This window comes from Hemiscyllium ocellatum, chromosome 3 (assembly GCF_020745735.1).
Source record: "Hemiscyllium ocellatum isolate sHemOce1 chromosome 3, sHemOce1.pat.X.cur, whole genome shotgun sequence".
Lineage (NCBI taxonomy): Eukaryota > Metazoa > Chordata > Chondrichthyes > Orectolobiformes > Hemiscylliidae > Hemiscyllium > Hemiscyllium ocellatum.
Genome location: NC_083403.1, coordinates 11,206,931 through 11,226,307, shown reverse-complemented (window position 1 = coordinate 11,226,307; position 19,377 = coordinate 11,206,931). Strand labels below are relative to the sequence as shown.

General features: G+C 40.5%; 1 protein-coding gene across 1 annotated transcript in view; it reads right to left on the bottom strand.

The window, feature by feature from the left end:
* brox (BRO1 domain and CAAX motif containing) overlaps positions 1–19,377 on the bottom strand; it is a 48,419-nt gene that overhangs the window by 10,219 nt on the left and 18,823 nt on the right. Inside the window, exons 5-8 of the mRNA XM_060848417.1 lie at positions 8,092–8,187; positions 7,931–8,003; positions 3,928–4,033; positions 2,563–2,652 (exon numbers count right to left, since the gene is read on the bottom strand). Of these exons, the coding sequence (XP_060704400.1) occupies positions 2,563–2,652; positions 3,928–4,033; positions 7,931–8,003; positions 8,092–8,187 (365 nt within the window). The remainder of the gene's footprint in view (positions 1–2,562; positions 2,653–3,927; positions 4,034–7,930; positions 8,004–8,091; positions 8,188–19,377) is intronic.

Sequence of the window (19,377 nt, the reverse complement as noted above, 5' to 3'; positions counted from 1 at the left end):
TCGATCTCTCTTCAATTTCCAATATCAGTTATGTTGAATTCAAACATGAACTCTGTTGCTGTACTCGCAAGTGCTCCCATTCTTGCTGAGTTTTTCTAGTACTTCCTTTGGTAATGAGCAGACAGATGGAGCTGAAGGCTGACAATTACGTGAATTCTAATGGAATTCATCCTAAGGTCATCAAAGAGGTGGTTAATGATGTGGTGGAAGTGTTGGTGTTAATTTTCCAAAGTTCACTAGATTCTGAAAAGGTTCAATTGGGCTGGAAAGTAGCAATTATAGGGCCTTGATTCATGAAGAGAGACTGAAAACTGGAAACTATAGACAAACCAGCTTGATATGTCAGGCGAAAGGTGTTGGAATCAATTATTGGGTAATAACTGGGCCAAATGCAGAACTTCTAGCTAGAAAAACTCAAGGTAAATCAGAATTTTGTGAAAGAAAAATCACAACCAATTTATTGGAGTACCTGGCTCTGGATAAAGGCGTCTGTGAATGAACTGTGCTTAGATTTACAGAAAGTGTTTGACACAAAAGAACACAAAAGATTACTGTGCAAAGTAGAAGCTCGTGGTGAAGGGGGCACTCAAGAGCATGGACAGAAAATTAGCTGGCTAGTAGAAACCAAGAGCATGCATAATGTGGACCTGCAGGTCAGCAGGATGTGACGAAAGGAGTTCCAAATGGGTCTGTACTGGGGCCTCAGCTTCTTACAATTTATACCAATGACTTAGATGAGGGAAATATAGGCACGGTAGCCAAATCTTCAGATGATGCAAAAGTAGGTTGGAAAATATGCTGTGAAGACGACAAGGATATTACAGATGGACATGGGCTGAGTGACTGAGTACAATGTAGGAAAGCATGAAGTTATTCACTTTGGGAGGAAGAATAAAAATGTTGACTAGGACTTAAAACAGAACGACTGCAGAATTTTGAGGTGGTGCAGAGAAATCTAGGTGTTCAACAGCTTGATTCACAATAAGTTAGTGAAGAAGCAGATCAGGTAAAGAAAGCTAATTGGATACTTTCATTAATTACAAGAGAAATTGAACAAAGGATGTTATGCTTCAGTTTTGCAAAGCACTGGGGACACCACATTTATAATATGGTGTGCAGTTTTGGTCTCCTTATTTAAGGAATCATGTTAATGCATTGGAAGCTGTTCAAAGATTAATTAATACATTGATACTTAGAATGGGCAGGTGGACTTAGGAGGAAAAGTTGAATAGAATGGGCTTGCTTTCATTGAAGTTTAGAAAGGTGAGGGGTGAGGAGTGAGGAGTGTCTGAATGGTCTTGACAAGCTGAATGTGGAAAGAATGCTTTCTCTTGTGGACCAGTCAAAAATGAGGGACACTACCTAAACATTGGAGTTGATGTTTAGGGACAGCTGAGGAGTAATCTTTTCTCTCAGAAGGTTGTGCATCTTTGGAACTCTGCCTCAGAAAATGGAGCTAAATATCTTTGAGGTAGATTTATTGCTAGGCAAGGGAATCAAAAGGTTATCCGAGTAGATAGGAATGCAGAATTTGAAAAACAAATAGCTTAATCGGGATCTTATTGAATAACTGAGCAGACCTGGGTGGCCAAAAGGGCAACTTCTGTTCCTAATTCGCATACTTGTCATTCCTACTTTTCTTTCAGTGAAAGCCCTATCCGCTTCTTTGATGGTGCTGAAAACTGATCCAGTGAGGAGCACAGCTGTGGAGACCATGAAGGTACCAGATTGAATCTCAAATTTCTGCCACATGAGCTGGTCTCAGGAGGATTGCAGTCAGATTGCTATAAAAAAACTTCAATACTCCAAGACACAGAAGGAACATGCAGCCCGGTCTGTCATTACTGGCATATAATGAGAGACAAAGAATAAATTACTAAGCTCTTCCATTGTACGTAAACGACTCTGTCAGCATGCAATTGGATCAGTTTCAATATCAGTACTATAATGACATAATGAGCTCTGTCTAACAATGTCCAACATCTCTTCAATTACAAATGCATGCAAAACACACCGGGAAAGGGGAAGATAATATTTTGATCCAGGATTTAGTTTGTAAAATCCAAGAAATAATAAAATTGAAGTTAGTCTCCCTCATGTGCTCAATGGATGTTCTCATTGCAGGCTACTGTGCAACCAGCAGGGGCCATGAGCTGTCAGTGACCCTGCTTGACTTCAGTTTCTAGCTATAATTACAGCCACCTCCCTTCCTGGTCTTATTGATATCAGCCAAGCTCAATTAAAACAGAAGCAGTACCAAACTTTCCTAACCTACACACCTTAACTCACCATTAAATAAACTGGTTCACACATGAGGGAGAATCATTCAAACATTTACCCATGAAGCCACCTGATGACATTTTCCTCTGAATTAAAAGGAATACCTCAGACAAACAAACCTAGTTTAATGCTATCACACAAGTGACCACTGAACCTCCGCAGATTTCAATTGCTTTTTGTACAAGAATAAGCACAAGAACGAATACAAGCAAGAGTAGAAATAAGAATGAGTACACAAACAGGAGTGAGAGAAAACACAAGAGAAAAATGTGCATAACTTACCAGCCTTCTGATAGAAATTGGCTGTTTCATTGGCCAGAGCTGCAATCAGACCAGAGTTGTGCTTCAATTCAATGGCTCTTGCGATGGTCACTTCAATTAAAAGAAATTTGTTACTTCCATTGTCAATAGTGATATTTAGCAGTTTGATAATAACTGCCATCATGCCTAAAAGATGGTCTGTATCTTATAAAATGAGCAACGTAGTATATGAATTTCAGCAACTGAGAGATATCAGGCATACAGATCATACACATCAAAGACTGGTGGATTGTATTAAACAGCATATGCTGTCATCTGTTCACAAAAGGTAAGGTACTGACGCCTTACAACCTACATCTGCTTACGATCGTGCAGAGACCATCACATATGATTTCAGAACCAGGCATTTGCTGAATAATGGTGTGCGTGCTGAGAATTATGCTGGTAACCAATTTAAGGTTTTCAGTCAGGCTCACACTTGCATGTACTATAAACTACTTAGATTAAGAGACAGGGCCTTGTTCTTTCTGTCTGCATAGAACATTTATTCAAACTGCACCTGTTCCAATTCAAAATAGGTGACAGCCGTTGTTGGTTCATTTCTCAGGGCAACACCTTAACCAGTCAACTTGCTTAGTTTGAAATTTAAACAAAGCCTGGTAGTTGACTATCAATATTCATTACCTGGTACATTTTGCATGGCAATGCATCTACTAATTGGAATCCACTTGCCAACTAATGGGTACTCTTCCCTCTTAAATAGTATAAATGTTGGTTTTCACTTTAAATTAGTGTACCTGTGATTTGCATCAGAGTGCAAGACAAAAATGTTTAGCAAAATGAGCATTTTTTTCACCAATGTTATTTGTCCCCCTAAAGTGATGATTTATCTAAACCTCCCTGCAAAGTGCTTACTTCCTGCTATTTCCCTTACTTGAAACTGGAATCATTAAGCATTCAAGGGCACAAAATAACATGACATCCAGAATAATTCACTGCTCGGCACTACAACACATTGTGCCAGTTGGACAAGAGCTACACTATAGTGATTTGGCACCACTTGCTGAGCCACTACTGATTGTGGAGTCACATTTAGGGCTAGAACTAAGGTTAACAGGTTTCCTGTCCTGAAGGGTATTAGTGAAGCACATAGGATTTTGTGGTCATTCAGCTTCACGGTCATTTTCACTGTTAACTTACATTTTGTAACAAAAAACTCCGCATAAATTACCATAGTGGGATTTGAACTCAGGCTGTGGGTTATCAATCTGATAACATCATTCACAAAACACCATTTAATAATGGGAGGCCAAATTTGTACTGAAGTAGCTTAGGTTATAGAGAAAAGAAATTAAAAGCACGGAAGGCACTGCTATCGATTCATACCTTCTTGAGCCTCAGCTTGGCACTGAATGATGTACGTATCTAGAACCCGTGATTCAAGATCCTTTCCTTTCTCAGGTGCTGTCACAAGTCTACTTACTTCACCTTCCTTCAAAGATTAAAATTAAATTCAATTAATCACATCAGTTTGAATGCACCAAAAGATAGTAAAAAGTGAGGTCTGCAGATGCTGGAGATCAGAGCTGAAAATGTGTTGCTGGTTAAAGCACAGCAGGTCAGGAAGCATCCAAGGAACAGGAAATTCAACGTTTCGGGCCAGAGCCCTTCATCAGGCATCATGAAGGGCTCTGGCCCGAAACGTCGAATTTCCTGTTCCTTGGATGCTGCCTGACCTGCTGTGCTTTAACCAGCAACACATTTTCAGCTCTGAACCAAAAGATAGACAAAGCTCAAGATTCTCTAAATCTAAACCTTCTGACCAGGTATCCGCTACGCTTGCTAACAGACCAACATAATGAAACAAAGTTATATAATGCTTTCACATGGAAGTTGGAATGGTCTTCCTAGGGTCTTTGGAGTTTATGACAAAAAGAGATTTCTACAGCTGTTATTTCCACTGCTACTTACTGGTAACACTTTGTTGTAAGATCAGAGTGAAATACATACTGTCCACATTCAAGAATTTCCAAGCACTTCAACTGCACGGGAACGAGCAAGTTAGTACCAAGTAGATCACATTACATAATGACGCAATTGGTCGAACCCCTCTGTTAATTAAACCAAACACCCAGAAAACTCGCCTTTCCTTATAATCTGTTAAAATGAGAGAATTCCCAAATCCCACTATTTAAAAGAAAAAATATCAATTTATTTTTCTAACCCTAATAGTGAACATTAAAAACAATGTATTCACAAATCCAAGCCTCCCCTTCTCTTAACTACATACTATCTAACTCCAATTCTATAAAAACACTTTTTTATAGTAATTCCAATAAAAACACTGTTCCAATAAGACACTCATTAAAATTACATGAACTTAATCTCAAAACTACACTGTCTTCCTCATTGTCTTCAGTTTTCTTGTTGGTTTCTCTGGGTCATTTTTTTTTCCCACTGCAAATAAGCATTACATGAAAAGGTACCTCTGATAGAGTTGTTTTATTTCTTTAAAAGAACAATGTTGGATGGGCAGTTAGCTCTTCAGCAGTTTTTCTCTGACCAATTTTCAAAATGTCCACATTATTATACACTCCCAAACATCGGATCATCTAACTGGTTCAATGTTGGCAAAACAATAAACTCGAACTAGATTGGGTTTTTAAGTCTCCTGGAGCAGAATTCAAACTGATTGGCTAACTTCAAATTTCACAGCCAAAATGTTACATATTTTCAATCTTCCAGTTCACTCTGGGACTGCCATCTAGTTGTATATGTAGGTGCTTGTAATCTCTCAGTTCAGAAAAGCATTCTCTCTCAAAGGTACACCCGTTTATGCTTTCAACTGCATAACACCAGGTACAGCTGCTATTTGCATTGCTATATTCTGGTAACACTTTTTTGCAAGAGAGAGTGAAATACGTACTGTGAACATTCAAGAGTTTCTAACACTTCAACTGTACGGGAACAAGTTACATACCAAACAGATCATATTCCAAACAGCAAGTCAGTATAAACAATACCACAGGACACAGACAGGTGCAGGAACATTTGAACCTAAGTAAAAACATTAAAATCAATCTATAAGATGCCAACCCTCAAGACAATCGGCCTCTTACAAAGGGCATCTAAGATATTCTCTATGTGTTCCCTGTATTGAAATAGTAGGCCTTGTCTGGATCAATGAGCTAGGGAGAGTACAATTGACCAGGACATCTATCTGGGGTGGTACAAAATTACCCGGTACCTAGGAATCAATATTTATAGAGGGGGAAAGAAGTTTTCATCACTTGATCAAGGAACAGTAAGCACAAGCACTGAAAATAAGCCAGATCTGAAAGGGCCTGCCCACTTGCTGGATTGATTGGATGATAACCACACACAGGTTATGTTACGACACAGAAGCCAAACCCCTCTGCTCATTAAAACTAACACTCCAGAAAAGTTCACCTCACCTCGTAATCTGTTAATAGTGACAGTGTGTGAAAATAAAACCCTGATGTCCACTGTTTAATGTAAAACTAACAATTTAATTTTCCTAACTCTAACAGTGAACACTAAACAAAAACTATTAACAAATACAAGCCCCCTTTTTCTTAACTAATCACTATTTGACCATAAATTAATTAAAATGCTGCTCCAATAACCTAACTATTAAACATTAAATCAACTTAAGGTCCATGCAGTCTCTTACACTATCTTCCTTCCAGTCTTCCGACTCTACGGTCTTCTCCTTGGGTAGTCTTCTTACTTTTTTCTGAGGGAGTGTCTTCGTATACAATTTCTTGGTTCCTTTATAGATTATGCCTTCTGAGAGATTTCTTTTGAGTACTTTTCAGATGACAGTTCGATGGACACTTCACTCTGACTAAATTTTCAAAATGCCCTTCCTTTTTATACACCAAAGACTTGTACTGTCGCTTTGGTCTGATGTTATCAATGCAATAAAATTCAAATTCAATTGGTTTTTGATATCCTAGGCATAATTTCAATTAATTGGTAAAATTCAAATCCAGTTGCCTTAACATCAAATGACAATCCCAAAGTGATTGTTACATATTATCAATTCTCAGCACTCTCCACTTGTCATCTTGTCACAATCTCTCAGCTCAGAAAAGGCACCTCAAAGTGACCAAACACACTTTTTATTTTGTAACACAGGAATAAATCATTTTTTTATGGAAAGATATCTGCCATTCTTACCCAGGGCAAAGACTATTTAATTTTATTTTTCTGTATTTTATGACTGTGGACTAAAATGAGAAAATAACTGAAAAGCCAAGGATTGTTCCATCCTTTAAAAACCAGTTACCAGACACTCACTATAAGTGTTGTTTACACAGCTGCTTATTCAAGTAGTAGAAGTCTGGTTACAGACAAGTTCAAGTGTGTATGAATGGAGCTTTGGATGAGACTGTTTTGGCAGAATCCATAGAACCTCCAGAGAAGCAGCTGTTATTGGCTTGTAGGTAAAGATAGTCAGTTTATTTCCCTTTCCAGTTGCTGTATGTGGTGACTTTAAGTGACAAGTCAGAGGCCTTTATAAATGGGAACCAGTCACCTTGTCCTTCTTGTAAACAAAGTCACACAACACCAGGTTATAGTGCAACAGGTTTATTTGAAATCACAAGCTTTTAGTGCACTGCTCCTTCATCTTGTGACTTCAAATAAACCTATTGGACTATATCCGCCCCAGTCCAACATCAGCACCTTCACATCAAGCTTGCAAACAGATCAAGGTATTTGGAGAAGGAAGATTAAGGAGGAGCATTCTCATCATCAAAATTGCTATTTGTGGAAGCAAGATCATTGGGGACATTCAAGAGAATAACTGAGCCTATTTGAAAACCCAACAGATCATCCAACTGAATGATGCTGTTCTCAATGCTTGCAACAATCTCCATAAATACCCCTTGGCACAAAAGCTTAAAATCAAATACAGTGTCTTACAGGAGAGGGGTAGCGGCATGGAACACCCTCTTCCACGTAGCTGTTTCTTGGATCAGTAGCCTCAAAACTGCCCAACTGCTTTTAGTGAACAGCCAGACTGCCAAAATCCAAATCAAAACAGAGAAAAGCAGAGGTGGGAGAACTAGCCATTCCCTTTACATTGCACAGGTTTTTTCTTTAAACTTGAAAGCCTTTTTCCTAAGGCAGTAAATGTTTGCTATAATCAAATTGGCTCTAAAACCCATCTAAGCCAGACTTTTCAGAATTGTTACTTTTACAACCTCTCTGGGGTAAAAAAAAACACCAAGGACAGCATAACCTTGTTAAACAAGCAACATTGTCACAGTAGCTTACAAAGAGGCCAATTGGCCCATCAGTCAAGAGAAAGGAAGAAAGATTAAGAAAGCCAGATGTTAAATTTGAGATACAGATTTGTCACCTTAATATGTTTGAAGATTCCGGCTGCATTCCTCAAGCTTCTATGCACGTCTTTTGCTTCATCCACTGTTATACTAAGCACAGATGAATTGACATTAATTTAGATTACTCAAGTCCAGAACATGCAATACAAGAATGGTTGATATTAAATGATGTACTTACTCCTCCTTTCCAGCTAGTCTGGAGGCATATTTTGTATGCCACAAAGCTATGTTAAACTCCATGGAAACCAGATCAAAGATAGCATCCTGCTGGGCACTATAAGAACAAAATTGAAATCGTTTGATAAACAATTGCTTCATAAAAGGAATGAAATCTTTATCAACCCACCTTGAAGTGTAATCTATTGGAGTGGCTATCTGGGCTGGCAGGCGAGGAAGGAGGACATATTCTTCACAGTTAATATGGAGGGAAAAAATATGTTTGGAAACTGCACCAAGCAGACCAGAGTATTGAAGTTACCATTGGCACTTGAAGATAAGACAGGTGATTCCAAGAATGGACTGAAGACCTTAAATTCACAGCAGTTACCTTTGTGAAATAGGGTTCATAAAAATATACTTACACTTTTGAAAGCGTCAGCTCCTTCATATGCTTAGAGTCAAAATAGACACAAGTAGTCTTTCACTCTGCACCCAAGTGACCATTTTTCACATGCAAGCCTAGACAGTGAATGCTGGAGGAATGTTCCATTGAGTGCATCATATATAGGTTACCCTGTCATTGCTCAACATTCATACACAAAGTGACAAACTGGCTGCTTTTCTTTACTTGCCTTGATACTGAGTCAACTGCAACATTGCAATTATCACTCCAGTTACAATTATTTAACACACCAAGTATTAAGCCTGTGAGATCTTGGACTGTTTGCTTTAGTACAAACTTAATGACATAGCAGACCTTAAAGGATTTTAAGAAAGAGACTGAAACTACTTGAACAGTCATGATTCACTGATTTCTCGATCTGAACATGCCAGTAGTAAATCACCAACTTTAATGGGTTTTAATCCTGAATGCCCTAAATTCATAGATTTTTTTCCCATTTTGGCAAAACCTTTGACCCAGGTTTCTTGATGAATTGCAACATGGAAACCGTCTCTTCCCAATTCTATAGCATGCAAGGGAACCAGGACAAGCCCAGGAAGAAAGCTGATTATTAACAAAAATTGCAACCTTTCCAACATGAGTTTAAAGTCTCCTTTTTGGCAACTAGTGTATCCTTCTTGGGTGGCAGTATTAAAATTTCATTTCATAGCTGAGCATATCACATCAATGAGATACTTGTGGCAGCAAGTACTAGTGTTCGTTGTATTAACAAGTGTTTCCGAAATCTCTGACTGCCTGATTTTAAGGTTATGCTCCCTTATCTTTGTATTTTCCCATGACTGGAAGATATTTCACTATCTGCCTAACCAATACATTTAAAAAACCTGAAAAACTTAATTAAAGATGAGAATATTTTAGCAATGGAAATTAACATCTTCATAAACTAATCCTTGGCATCATGATAGCATTCTATGGAATCTGCAACGCACTCCTTCATTGACCAGTATAACTGAAGGTATGGTATCCAAACTGTAGGCAGTACTCCAGATGTAGTCTAACCAGGAAGAAAACAAGATGCTGAAAATACTCAGCTGGTCTGACAACATCTGTGGACGAAGAGGGGTCACGTTTCAAGTATATTTGACTCAATGTCAACTGTTTCTCTCCCCACGATGGGAATAGGTGCTGCTTATTATTCTGATAATGATATTTAAATACAGATTGAATAATTGGAAAGAAATTTTGAATGCCAGACATTGTAACTTTAAATTTCAGTATTCTTTTCAAAGTAGTTATTAAACTAAAAGGTCTAGATTTCTCTCTCATCTTTAAGCAACTGAATCCAGCAAATCAGCAAAACAGGTTTTAGAGGGAGCTAATTATTTTGCAAAAACAAAATACAAGGAACTCAGTCTGAAAAGAAGCACATTTGACATGGATTACAACTCGCACTGTTTATCCTCCTCCCATTCCTGAGGCAAGCAGTTACACTGCAAACAGGAACAAGAGAAAGAGGGTCACAGGCAAGTCTAAAAGTAAAGCAGTGGAGGTTAAGTTGGGCAAAACCTTGGACAGACTTATATAGAATGGTAAATTAACACAGTTAGATAGCATGGAATAGAAACTGGTGATCAGAATTTGTAATGCAGCCATGTACCTGGTGATTCGCCGAAAATGCCTTCGGAAAGCATTCTATATCAAATACTCATTGCTGGCCTTCTGCAGAACATATGGATCTACATCACCTAATGAGTTAAATCACTATATGCATTCTTTCATGGGATGCTGGGTCAGCATTTAATACCCATATTCTTCGGTACCCTTGAGAAGGCAATGGTGACCTGCCTTCTTGCACCACAGCAGTCCATTTGCTATCGGTAGACCCATAATGCTATTGCGGGAGAAGCTCCAAAATTTTGAACCAGGAAAACAGTGATATTGGAGAGTAAGTTGGAAGAGAAGAGAACTTGCAGGTGGTGAAATTCCCATCATCTGTTGGCCTTGTCCTTCTAGATGGTAGTAGCTGTGGGTTTGGAAGATTTGTCTAAGGAAACCATTTGGGATATGGTGCACCTGGCTAGGATACTCTTTGGGGGGCTTGTGCAGACTCAATGGACCGAATGGCCTTGCCCTGCACTGTAGGGATTCTACGATTCTATGAACATTATTCCTTTGGAGATGGAGGGCGGTCACTAATGAAGCAGAAGACGGTTGGAAACTGCCTTGAGATGCTCTTGACCTGAAATGACTGACCAACTATGACAACCATCTCCATTTATGCTTGGTATGACTCCAAACAGAGGAATACCCACTGCGCGCGTGCACACACACAAAAATAAAAACCCTAACCATCCTTAAGAATTGATACTGAATTGTTAAAGACAGAATAGAACGTCTTCTACTTCTTCAGAACACACCAATGCATTTCACAACTAATGAATGACCCACTTGGCAAATACAGCAGTCAATCAATAATATAATGTACACAATTTAATAAATAACCAAAGTTCTTTTTAGCTGTAAGGACTCTGCACTTATCAGGACGAATGCATGAGTGCCAAATTTCAAATGACCACAAAATATGCTTTAAAGGAAAAGAAAAAGGTTATTGGGTTGGCTAGTTAACAGATTGAACAAGGCATTACCATGGAGAAAGCAGCAGGGAACTATAACAATAGATTTCCAATGTCTCAGTAATTTAAAAAAAGGCACAAAAATTATTTTTCCCTGCAGAGAATGGTGCCTACATATGAACACATTACATTTCTAACAAATGTAAATGAACAATGTTATGAGGTCAACTGATCATCCTAAATTGGTTTAACGTAGGCTTTAGCATGCTCAGTAGTATTCAAGTAATTCTGTTGCATTTCAAGCTTCGAACTGCCACAGTAATAGCTGTCCATGCAAAATAGGTTCTGGACAAGCCAGGGCCTCAACGTAGCCAAATCTCACCACGCTTGCCTCAGGGACAAATACCTGACATTTGTGAAGAGCCAAAAAGCTGGACATTACTAAAGGTTGTCCTCTCTGAAGACCTTGAACTCGGCAAATGAGAAGGCTATAAACTTGGCTCAGGGAATTTGCATTCACTCAAACTGTTGTGGTTCTGTTCGCCGAGCTGGGAGTTTGTGTTGCAAACGTTTCGTCCCCTTTCTAGATGACATCCTCAGTGCTTGGGAGCCTCCTGTGAAGCGCTTCTGCGATGTTTCCTCCGGCATTTATAGTGGCTTGTCTCTGCTGCTTCCGGTTGTCAGTTCTTGCTGTCCTCTGCAGTGGCCGGTATATGGGGTCCAAGTCAATGTGTTTGTTGATAGAATCTGTGGATGAGTGCTATGCCTCTAGGAATTCCCTGGCTGTCCTCTGTTTGGCTTGCCCTATAATAGTAGTGTTGTCCCAGTCGAATTCATGTTGCTTGTCATCTGCGTGTGTGGCTACTAAGGATAGCTTGTCGTGTCGTTTCGTGGCTAGTTGGTGTTCATGGTGCAGGTCGTTAGCTGTCTTCCTGTTTGTCCTATGTAGTGTTTTGTGCAGTCCTTGCATGGGATTTTGTACACTACATTGGTTTTGCTCATGCTGGGTATCGGGTCTTTCGTTCTGGTGAGTTGTTGTCAGAGAGTGGCTGTTGGTTTATGTGCTGTTATGAGTCCTAGTGGTCGCAGCAGTCTGGCTGTCAGTTCGGAAATGCTCTTGATGTATGGGAGTGTGGCTTGTCCTTTGCGTTGCGGCATGTCCTCATTCCGTTGTCTTTCCCGGAGGCATCTGTTGATGAAATTGCGCAGGTATCCGTTTTTGGTGAATACCTTGTATAGGTGTTCTTCTTCCTCTTTTTGCAGTTCTGGTGTGCTGCAGTGTGTTGTGGCCCTTTTGAATAGTGTCCTGATGCAACTTCGTGTGTGTGTGTTGGGGTGGTTGTTTTCATAGTTCAGGACTTGGTCTGTGTGTGAGGCTTTCCTGTATATCTTGGTGGTGAATTCTCCGTTCAGTGTTCTCTGTACCATCATGTCGAGGAATGGGAGCTGGTTGTTCTTTTCTTCCTCTCTCGTGAATTGGATTCCTGAGAGTGTGACATTGATGATCCGGTGTGTCTTCTCTATTTCTGTGTTTTTAATGATTACAAAGGTGTCATCCACATATCTGACCCAGAGTTTGGGTTATATTTGCGGTAAGACTGTTTGTTCTAACCTTTGCATTACTGCTTCTACCATGAGTCCGGAGATCAGTGAGCCCATGAGTGTTCTGTTGATTTGTTCATATATCTGATTGTTGAATGTGAAGTGTGTTGTGAGGCACAGGTCCAGTAGTTTAAGTATGCCGTCTTTGTTAATAGGTTCGATGTCCTGTTGTCTGTTCTGTATGTCCAGCAGGTTGGATATTGTTTCTCTGGCTAGGGTTTTGTCGATCGAGGTGAACAGTGCCGTTACATCGAATGAGACCATGGTTTCTTCCTTGTCTGTGTGTATATTTTTGATGATGTCCAAGAATTCTTGTGTTGATTGTATAGATTGTCTGGATCCGCTGATTAGGTGTTTCAGTTTCTGATGTAGTTCTTTAGCCAGTTTGTGTGATGGTGTCCCTGGTAGTGATACTATAGGTATGAGTGGGATGTCTGGTTTGTGTACCTTAGGAAGTCCATAGAATCTGGGGGTGTTGTTGCTTTCCGGTTTCATTCTTTGTAGGTCAGACCTGGTTATCTGTCCATGTGTTGTTTATCCTATTGGTGAGCTGTGGGGTGGGGTCAAACTCCCTCTTTTGGTAGGTGTTGGTATCTGCAAGTAGTTGTTGTGCTTTTTGGATGTACTCTGCTTTGTCCAGTATGACCGTCATTCTGCCTTTGTCTGCTGGTAGTATGGTTATGTTCTTATCGTTTCTTAGTGATTTTAGTGCTTCGCTCTCCTTGGTGTTGAGGTTGTATGTTTGTCTTTTCCTTGTTATCAGAGGTCCGATACTTTGTCTCACTGTTTGTTGTGTCTCTTCTGTCAATCCATTGTTCCTCAGTGTGCATTCTAGTGCTGCTAGGAAGTCTGCTGTCTTGGCGTCCCTGTGGTTGTAGTTGAGTCCCTTGGCCAGTATTGTTCTTTCCGTGTCTGTGGGAGAGGTTTTTAACCCAGGTATGTGTTGTGGTGTCCTCTTCGTTGTGTGTTAGTTTGGCCATTGGCTCCCAAGCACTGAGGATGTCACCTAGAAAGGGGACGAAAAACTTTTGCAACACAAACTCCCAGCTCGGCAAACAGAACCACAACGAGCACCCGAGCTAAAAATCTTCTCCCAAACTTTGAAATTCACTCAAACTGAACAGAACAAGCACTGACCAATCACAGAATTACATCTAGCACACACATGTAGGCAGAGTACAGTCTATATACTTGGTCTATTATGAACTGAAGGAATTTGCTGTTTGATTTGATCATTCAGGCTTGCTGCCTATGCATCTATTATCACACCAGCACTGAATTTCAAACAATATTGTCCAAAGTCAGCACGCCTTTTGGATTGAAGGCAGCATCCTGTTAAATGTGCAATCACTGCATAGTAGCACCATGAATATGCTTACAAAGCCTGTTAATTTAAATTTTAAAAAAGTTAAACCAAGCACTTTTCAGACCTGAAAGTGCTGGGCTTTTGGTCCAATTTCGCAAATTTTTGTGATTCAGAGAGAAATGATCTGATCAAGATAATCATTATCCAACAAGATGCAGCACAGCTATTTCAGCATCAAGATTGCAAGGTAAGCAAAAGGGGGTCTTGCGACACAGTGATAGTGTTTCTACCTCTGGGTCAGGGGTTTGGAGTTCAAGTCCCACTACTCCAAAGTGTCATAACACATCCGGACAGGTTGATTAAATGTATCTACAAGACGAGCAAATGACGAGACCTATTAACAAGATTTCTGACAAAAGCTAATCTTTGTGGAGCTCGAAGAATCCTAATTTTACATTTATAGATGAAGTTAGCTTCTTCTTTGGAGAAATGTTAACTATTCCTCTCTCCATAGATGCTGCCAGACCTGATTTCCTGTTTTAAGTTAGCCCTATTGTCTGATTGAAAATCCAAAATCTTCCCCTCCTTAAATCAAAAGGGCAACTTTAAAGAAAGATGGTGATGTAGTCTGATTTATCTACGATGACCGTCATTCTGCCTTTATCTGCCGGTAGTAAGATTATGTTTTTGTCATTTTTCAGTGCTTTCAGTGCTTCCCTCTCCTTGGTGTTGAGGTTATGTGTTTGTCGTTTTCTTATCATCATGGGTACTACCGTTTGTCTCACTGTTTGTTGTGCCTCTTCTGTCAGTCCATTGTCCCGGACCATAGAACAGGCTATCACTATAGGACAGAACAGGACACACTCCGCAAAAAAACAGCACTAAGAGAAAAAATGGACAAACTAACACACAAAAAGGGGGACACTACAACACACAACTGGGTTAAAAACCTCTCCCACAGACAGCTCACAGACATGGAAAGAACTATACTGGCCAAGGGACTCAAATACAACCACAGGGATGCCAACACAGCAGACTTCCTAGCAGCACTAGAAAGCACACTCAGGAACAATGGACTGACAGAAGAGACACAACAAACAGTGAGACAAACGGTAGTACCCATGATGATAAGAAAACGACAAACACATAACCTCAACACCAAGGAGAGGGAAGCACTGAAAGCGCTGAAAAATGACAAAAACATAATCATACTACCGGCAGATAAAGGCAGAATGACGGTCATCCTAGATAAATCAGACTACATCAGTAAAGCACAACAACTACTCGCAGACACCAACACCTACCAAATGAAGGATTCCGACCCCACACCACAACTCACCAATAGAATAAACAACACACTAAGGAATCTACAAAAAAACGGACAGATAACCAAAGCGGACCAGCAAAGAATGAAACCTGAAAGCAACAACACCCCCAGATTCTATGGACTACCCAAAGTACACAAACCAGACATCCCACTCAGACCCATAGTATCACTACCAGGGACACCAGCATACAAACTGGCCAAAGAACTACAACAAAAACTGAAACACCTAGTCAGCGGATCCAAACACTCCATACAATCAACACAGGAATTCTTGGACGTCATCAGGAAGACACACATAGACAAAGAAGAAACCATGGTATCATTCGACGTGACGGCACTGTTCACTTCAATTGACAAAACCCTAGCCAGAGAAACAATAGCCAACCTACTGGACATACATAACAGAACATAGGAGGCCGAACCTATCAACAAGGACGGCATACTTAAACTACTGGACCTGTGCCTCACCACACACTTTACATTCAACAATCAGATATACGAATAAATCAACGGAACACCCATGGGATCACCAATCTCGGGACTCATAGCAGAGGCAGTTATGCAAAGGTTAGAACATACAGCCATACCACAAATCCAACCCAAACTCTGGATCAGATATGTTGATGACACCTTTGTAATCATCAAAAACACAGATATAGAAAAAACACACCGAATCATCAACGCCACACTCACAGGAATCCGATTCACACGAGAAGAGGAAAAGGATAGCCAACTCCCTTTCCTAGACGTGTTAGTAGAGAGAACACCCAACGGAGAATTCACCACAAGGGTACACAGGAAACCAACACACACAGACCAAGTCTTAAACTATGAAAGTAACCACCCCAACACACACAAACGAAGCTGCATCAGGACACTATTCAAAAGGGCCACAACACACTGCAGTACACCAGAACTGCGAAGAGAGGAAGAGGAACATCTATACAAGGTATTCGCCAAAAACGGATACCCACGCAACTTTATCACCAGATGCCTAAGAGATAGACCGAGGAACGAGGACATGCCACAACCAAAAGGACTAGCCACTCTACCATACGTCAGGAGCGTCTCAGAACTGACAGCCAGACTACTGCGACCCTTAGGACTCATAACAGCACACAAGCCAACATCCACGCTCAGACAACAACTCACTAGAACAAAGGACCCAATACCCAGCATGAGCCAAACTAACGTAGTTTACAAAATACCATGCAAGGACTGCACAAAGCACTATATAGGACAAACAGGAAGACAGCTAACAATCCGCATCCAAGAACATCAGCTAGCCACAAAACGACACGACCAGCTATCTCTAGTAGCCATATACTCAGACAACCAGCAACATGAATTTGACTGGGAAAACACCACTATCATAGGACAAGCCAGACAGAGAACAGCCACGGAATTCCTAGAAGCATAGCATTCATCCCCAAACTCCATCAACAGACACATTGACCTGGACACCATATACAAACCACTACAGCTGAAACTGACACCCGGAAACGTCAAGAACATCCATCAACAGACACATCGACCTGGACCCCACATACAAATCACTGCAGCTGAAACTGACACCCAGAAGCGGCAAGAACAAACCAATATAAATACCGGAAGAAACATCAAAGCAGCGCTTCACACGAGGCTCCAACAGCACTGATGATGTTCCCTAGCCAGGGAACGAAACGTTTGCAGCAAAAACTTCCAGCTCGGCGAGCAGAACCACAACAACGGATACCCGAGCTACAAATCTTCAATCAGATTTTAGAAAAGAAGGTTTAGGGGTGACTTGATAGAGGTGTACATGATGATTAGGGGTTTAGATAGGGTTGACCATGAGAACCTTTTTCTACTTATGGAGTCAGATATTACGAGGGGGCATAGCTTTAAATTAAGGGGTGCTAGATGTTAGGGGTAGATTCTTTACTCAGCGAGTCGTGAATTCATGGAATGCCCTGCCAGTAGCAGTGGTGGACTCTCCCTCTTTATGGGCATTTAAACGGGCATTGGATAGGCATATGGAGGATAGTGGACTAGTGTAGGTTAGGTGGGATTGGATCGGCGCAACATCGAGGGCCGAAGGGCCTGTACTGCGCTGTATTTTTCTACGTTCTATGGCGTTCTGCCTATCACACAAATAAGTAGCGTGGCACAAGTTCCAGTATCAGCGAGATGCCAGGGACGTAAGTCACCTGCCCCAAAGATTGGCAGATCATATCAAATAGCATTTCTCTTCAGCTGTGCGCAACAAGCAAGGTACTGACCCTACCTAGCCAGGCCATACTTGTAAAATTCCACAGTTTCCAATATTAGATATGGTTGCACGACTGGACATCACTTGCTAAATAATCTTGAATGCATGAAGAACTATGCTGACAACCAATTTAAGATTGCGAGTCAGACTCTCAGCGCAGTATATTTATGCATGCCGGAAGCTACATATATTAATAAACAGGGCCCTGTTCTTTGTAGATAGGCCGTATACTGTTTCAATTTGGAATAGACAACAGCTATTCTTTGATTCATTCTTCAGGGCAGCGTTTTACTAATCAGAGTCAACTTGCCTGACAAGTTAACGGACAGTCATCATCCAACTGGTGCATTTTCCAATCTTCGCACCTCTACCAATCCCAGGCACTTTTCCAAACAATCAGCATATTCTCCTCTCAGACAGTATAAGACTTAGTTCCCCTTTACTTTACGATTCTTGCAAATGTCCTGAAGTGCAAGACCAAAAGCATTTTCAAAAAGTATGTTTTCAAGCAACACTGGGTTCCATATTATCAAATGACTTTGAATTAAGGGGAAATACATTAAGGTTGAATCTGCCCCACTCTTGTATGTTTAACTTCCAGATTTCAGAAAAAAAGCACAATACAGCTAATTAGATTGGTTGCGATGAGTGTAAAAGTAGGAGTATATTGAGGGATCCTCAAACATTAAAATGAAGGAAAATGGATTTCACTTAGAGTTCTAAGGAATCTGTTGAAACTCTTTGTTCACTCAGTTTTTGCCTTATACATTAAGATGCTCATTTGTTTATAACTGTGTGTGTCTTCATTCCCGTGGAATGTTGTTTCTGACAATTTGCATTGTAAAGTACTTCAGCCATGAAAGTCATTATTATAGTATTCAGTCTTTCTATTGAAAAAAAGACATTTCCATTGTTTAAGCCAGAGCAGAATTTGCAAGTCCTACACAGATCCTCAATAGAGTTTCTAACAAACTGACCGTATCGAATTTAAATTCTGGATTCAGTTCTTTGGATTCTAAGTCACCCACTCATTGATGAATGGGACCATTATTAACACAGCTTGTGTAATCACAGATTGTGCTGTACAGAGAATGGATTACTCAACTATAACTCCAGTACTTTTCCACCGATATTTTCAGAATAAAATCTTTCCTCCCCACTATCCGAGGACTTTCATCTGAATGAATTCCTGAGTTGTTATTGGTGTCTATGAAAGCTGCCGTACTGGGCAAGGTGCTTTATGATCTCTATTTTCTTGTTTTGATCACCTTCTGAAGTCAGAGAAATGCCCTGTAATTTGTCCAACAAGTTTGCATTTATTGCTGTCAGAGGAGTTGGACACTGGTGGGGTTACAGTAAACAGAGAGAACTGATTAGGGCAGAGCATGCGTGATCTATATGGACTTCAGTAAGGTGTTGGACAAGGTTCCTCATAGGAGGCTGGTTAGCAAGGTTGGATCACATGAATATAGGGAGAACTAATCATTTGGATACGGAACTGGCTTGAAGGTAGAAAACAGAGGGTGGTGGTGGAGGATTGCTTTTCAGACTGGAGGCCTATGACCAGTGGTATACCACAAGGATCAGTGCTTGTCAGGGTGGGGAGTGACTTGGAGGGGAACTTGTAGGTGATGGTGTTTCAATGTATCTTCTGCCCTCGAATGGTCATTTATATAAATGATTTAGATGTGATCATAGTTAGTAAGTTTGCAGATGACACCAAAATTGGAGGTGTAGTGGACAGCGAAGAACGTTACCTCAGATTACAGCAGGATATTGATCAGATGGGCCAATGGACTGAGGAGTGGCAGATGGAGTTTAATTTAGATCAATGCAAGGTGCT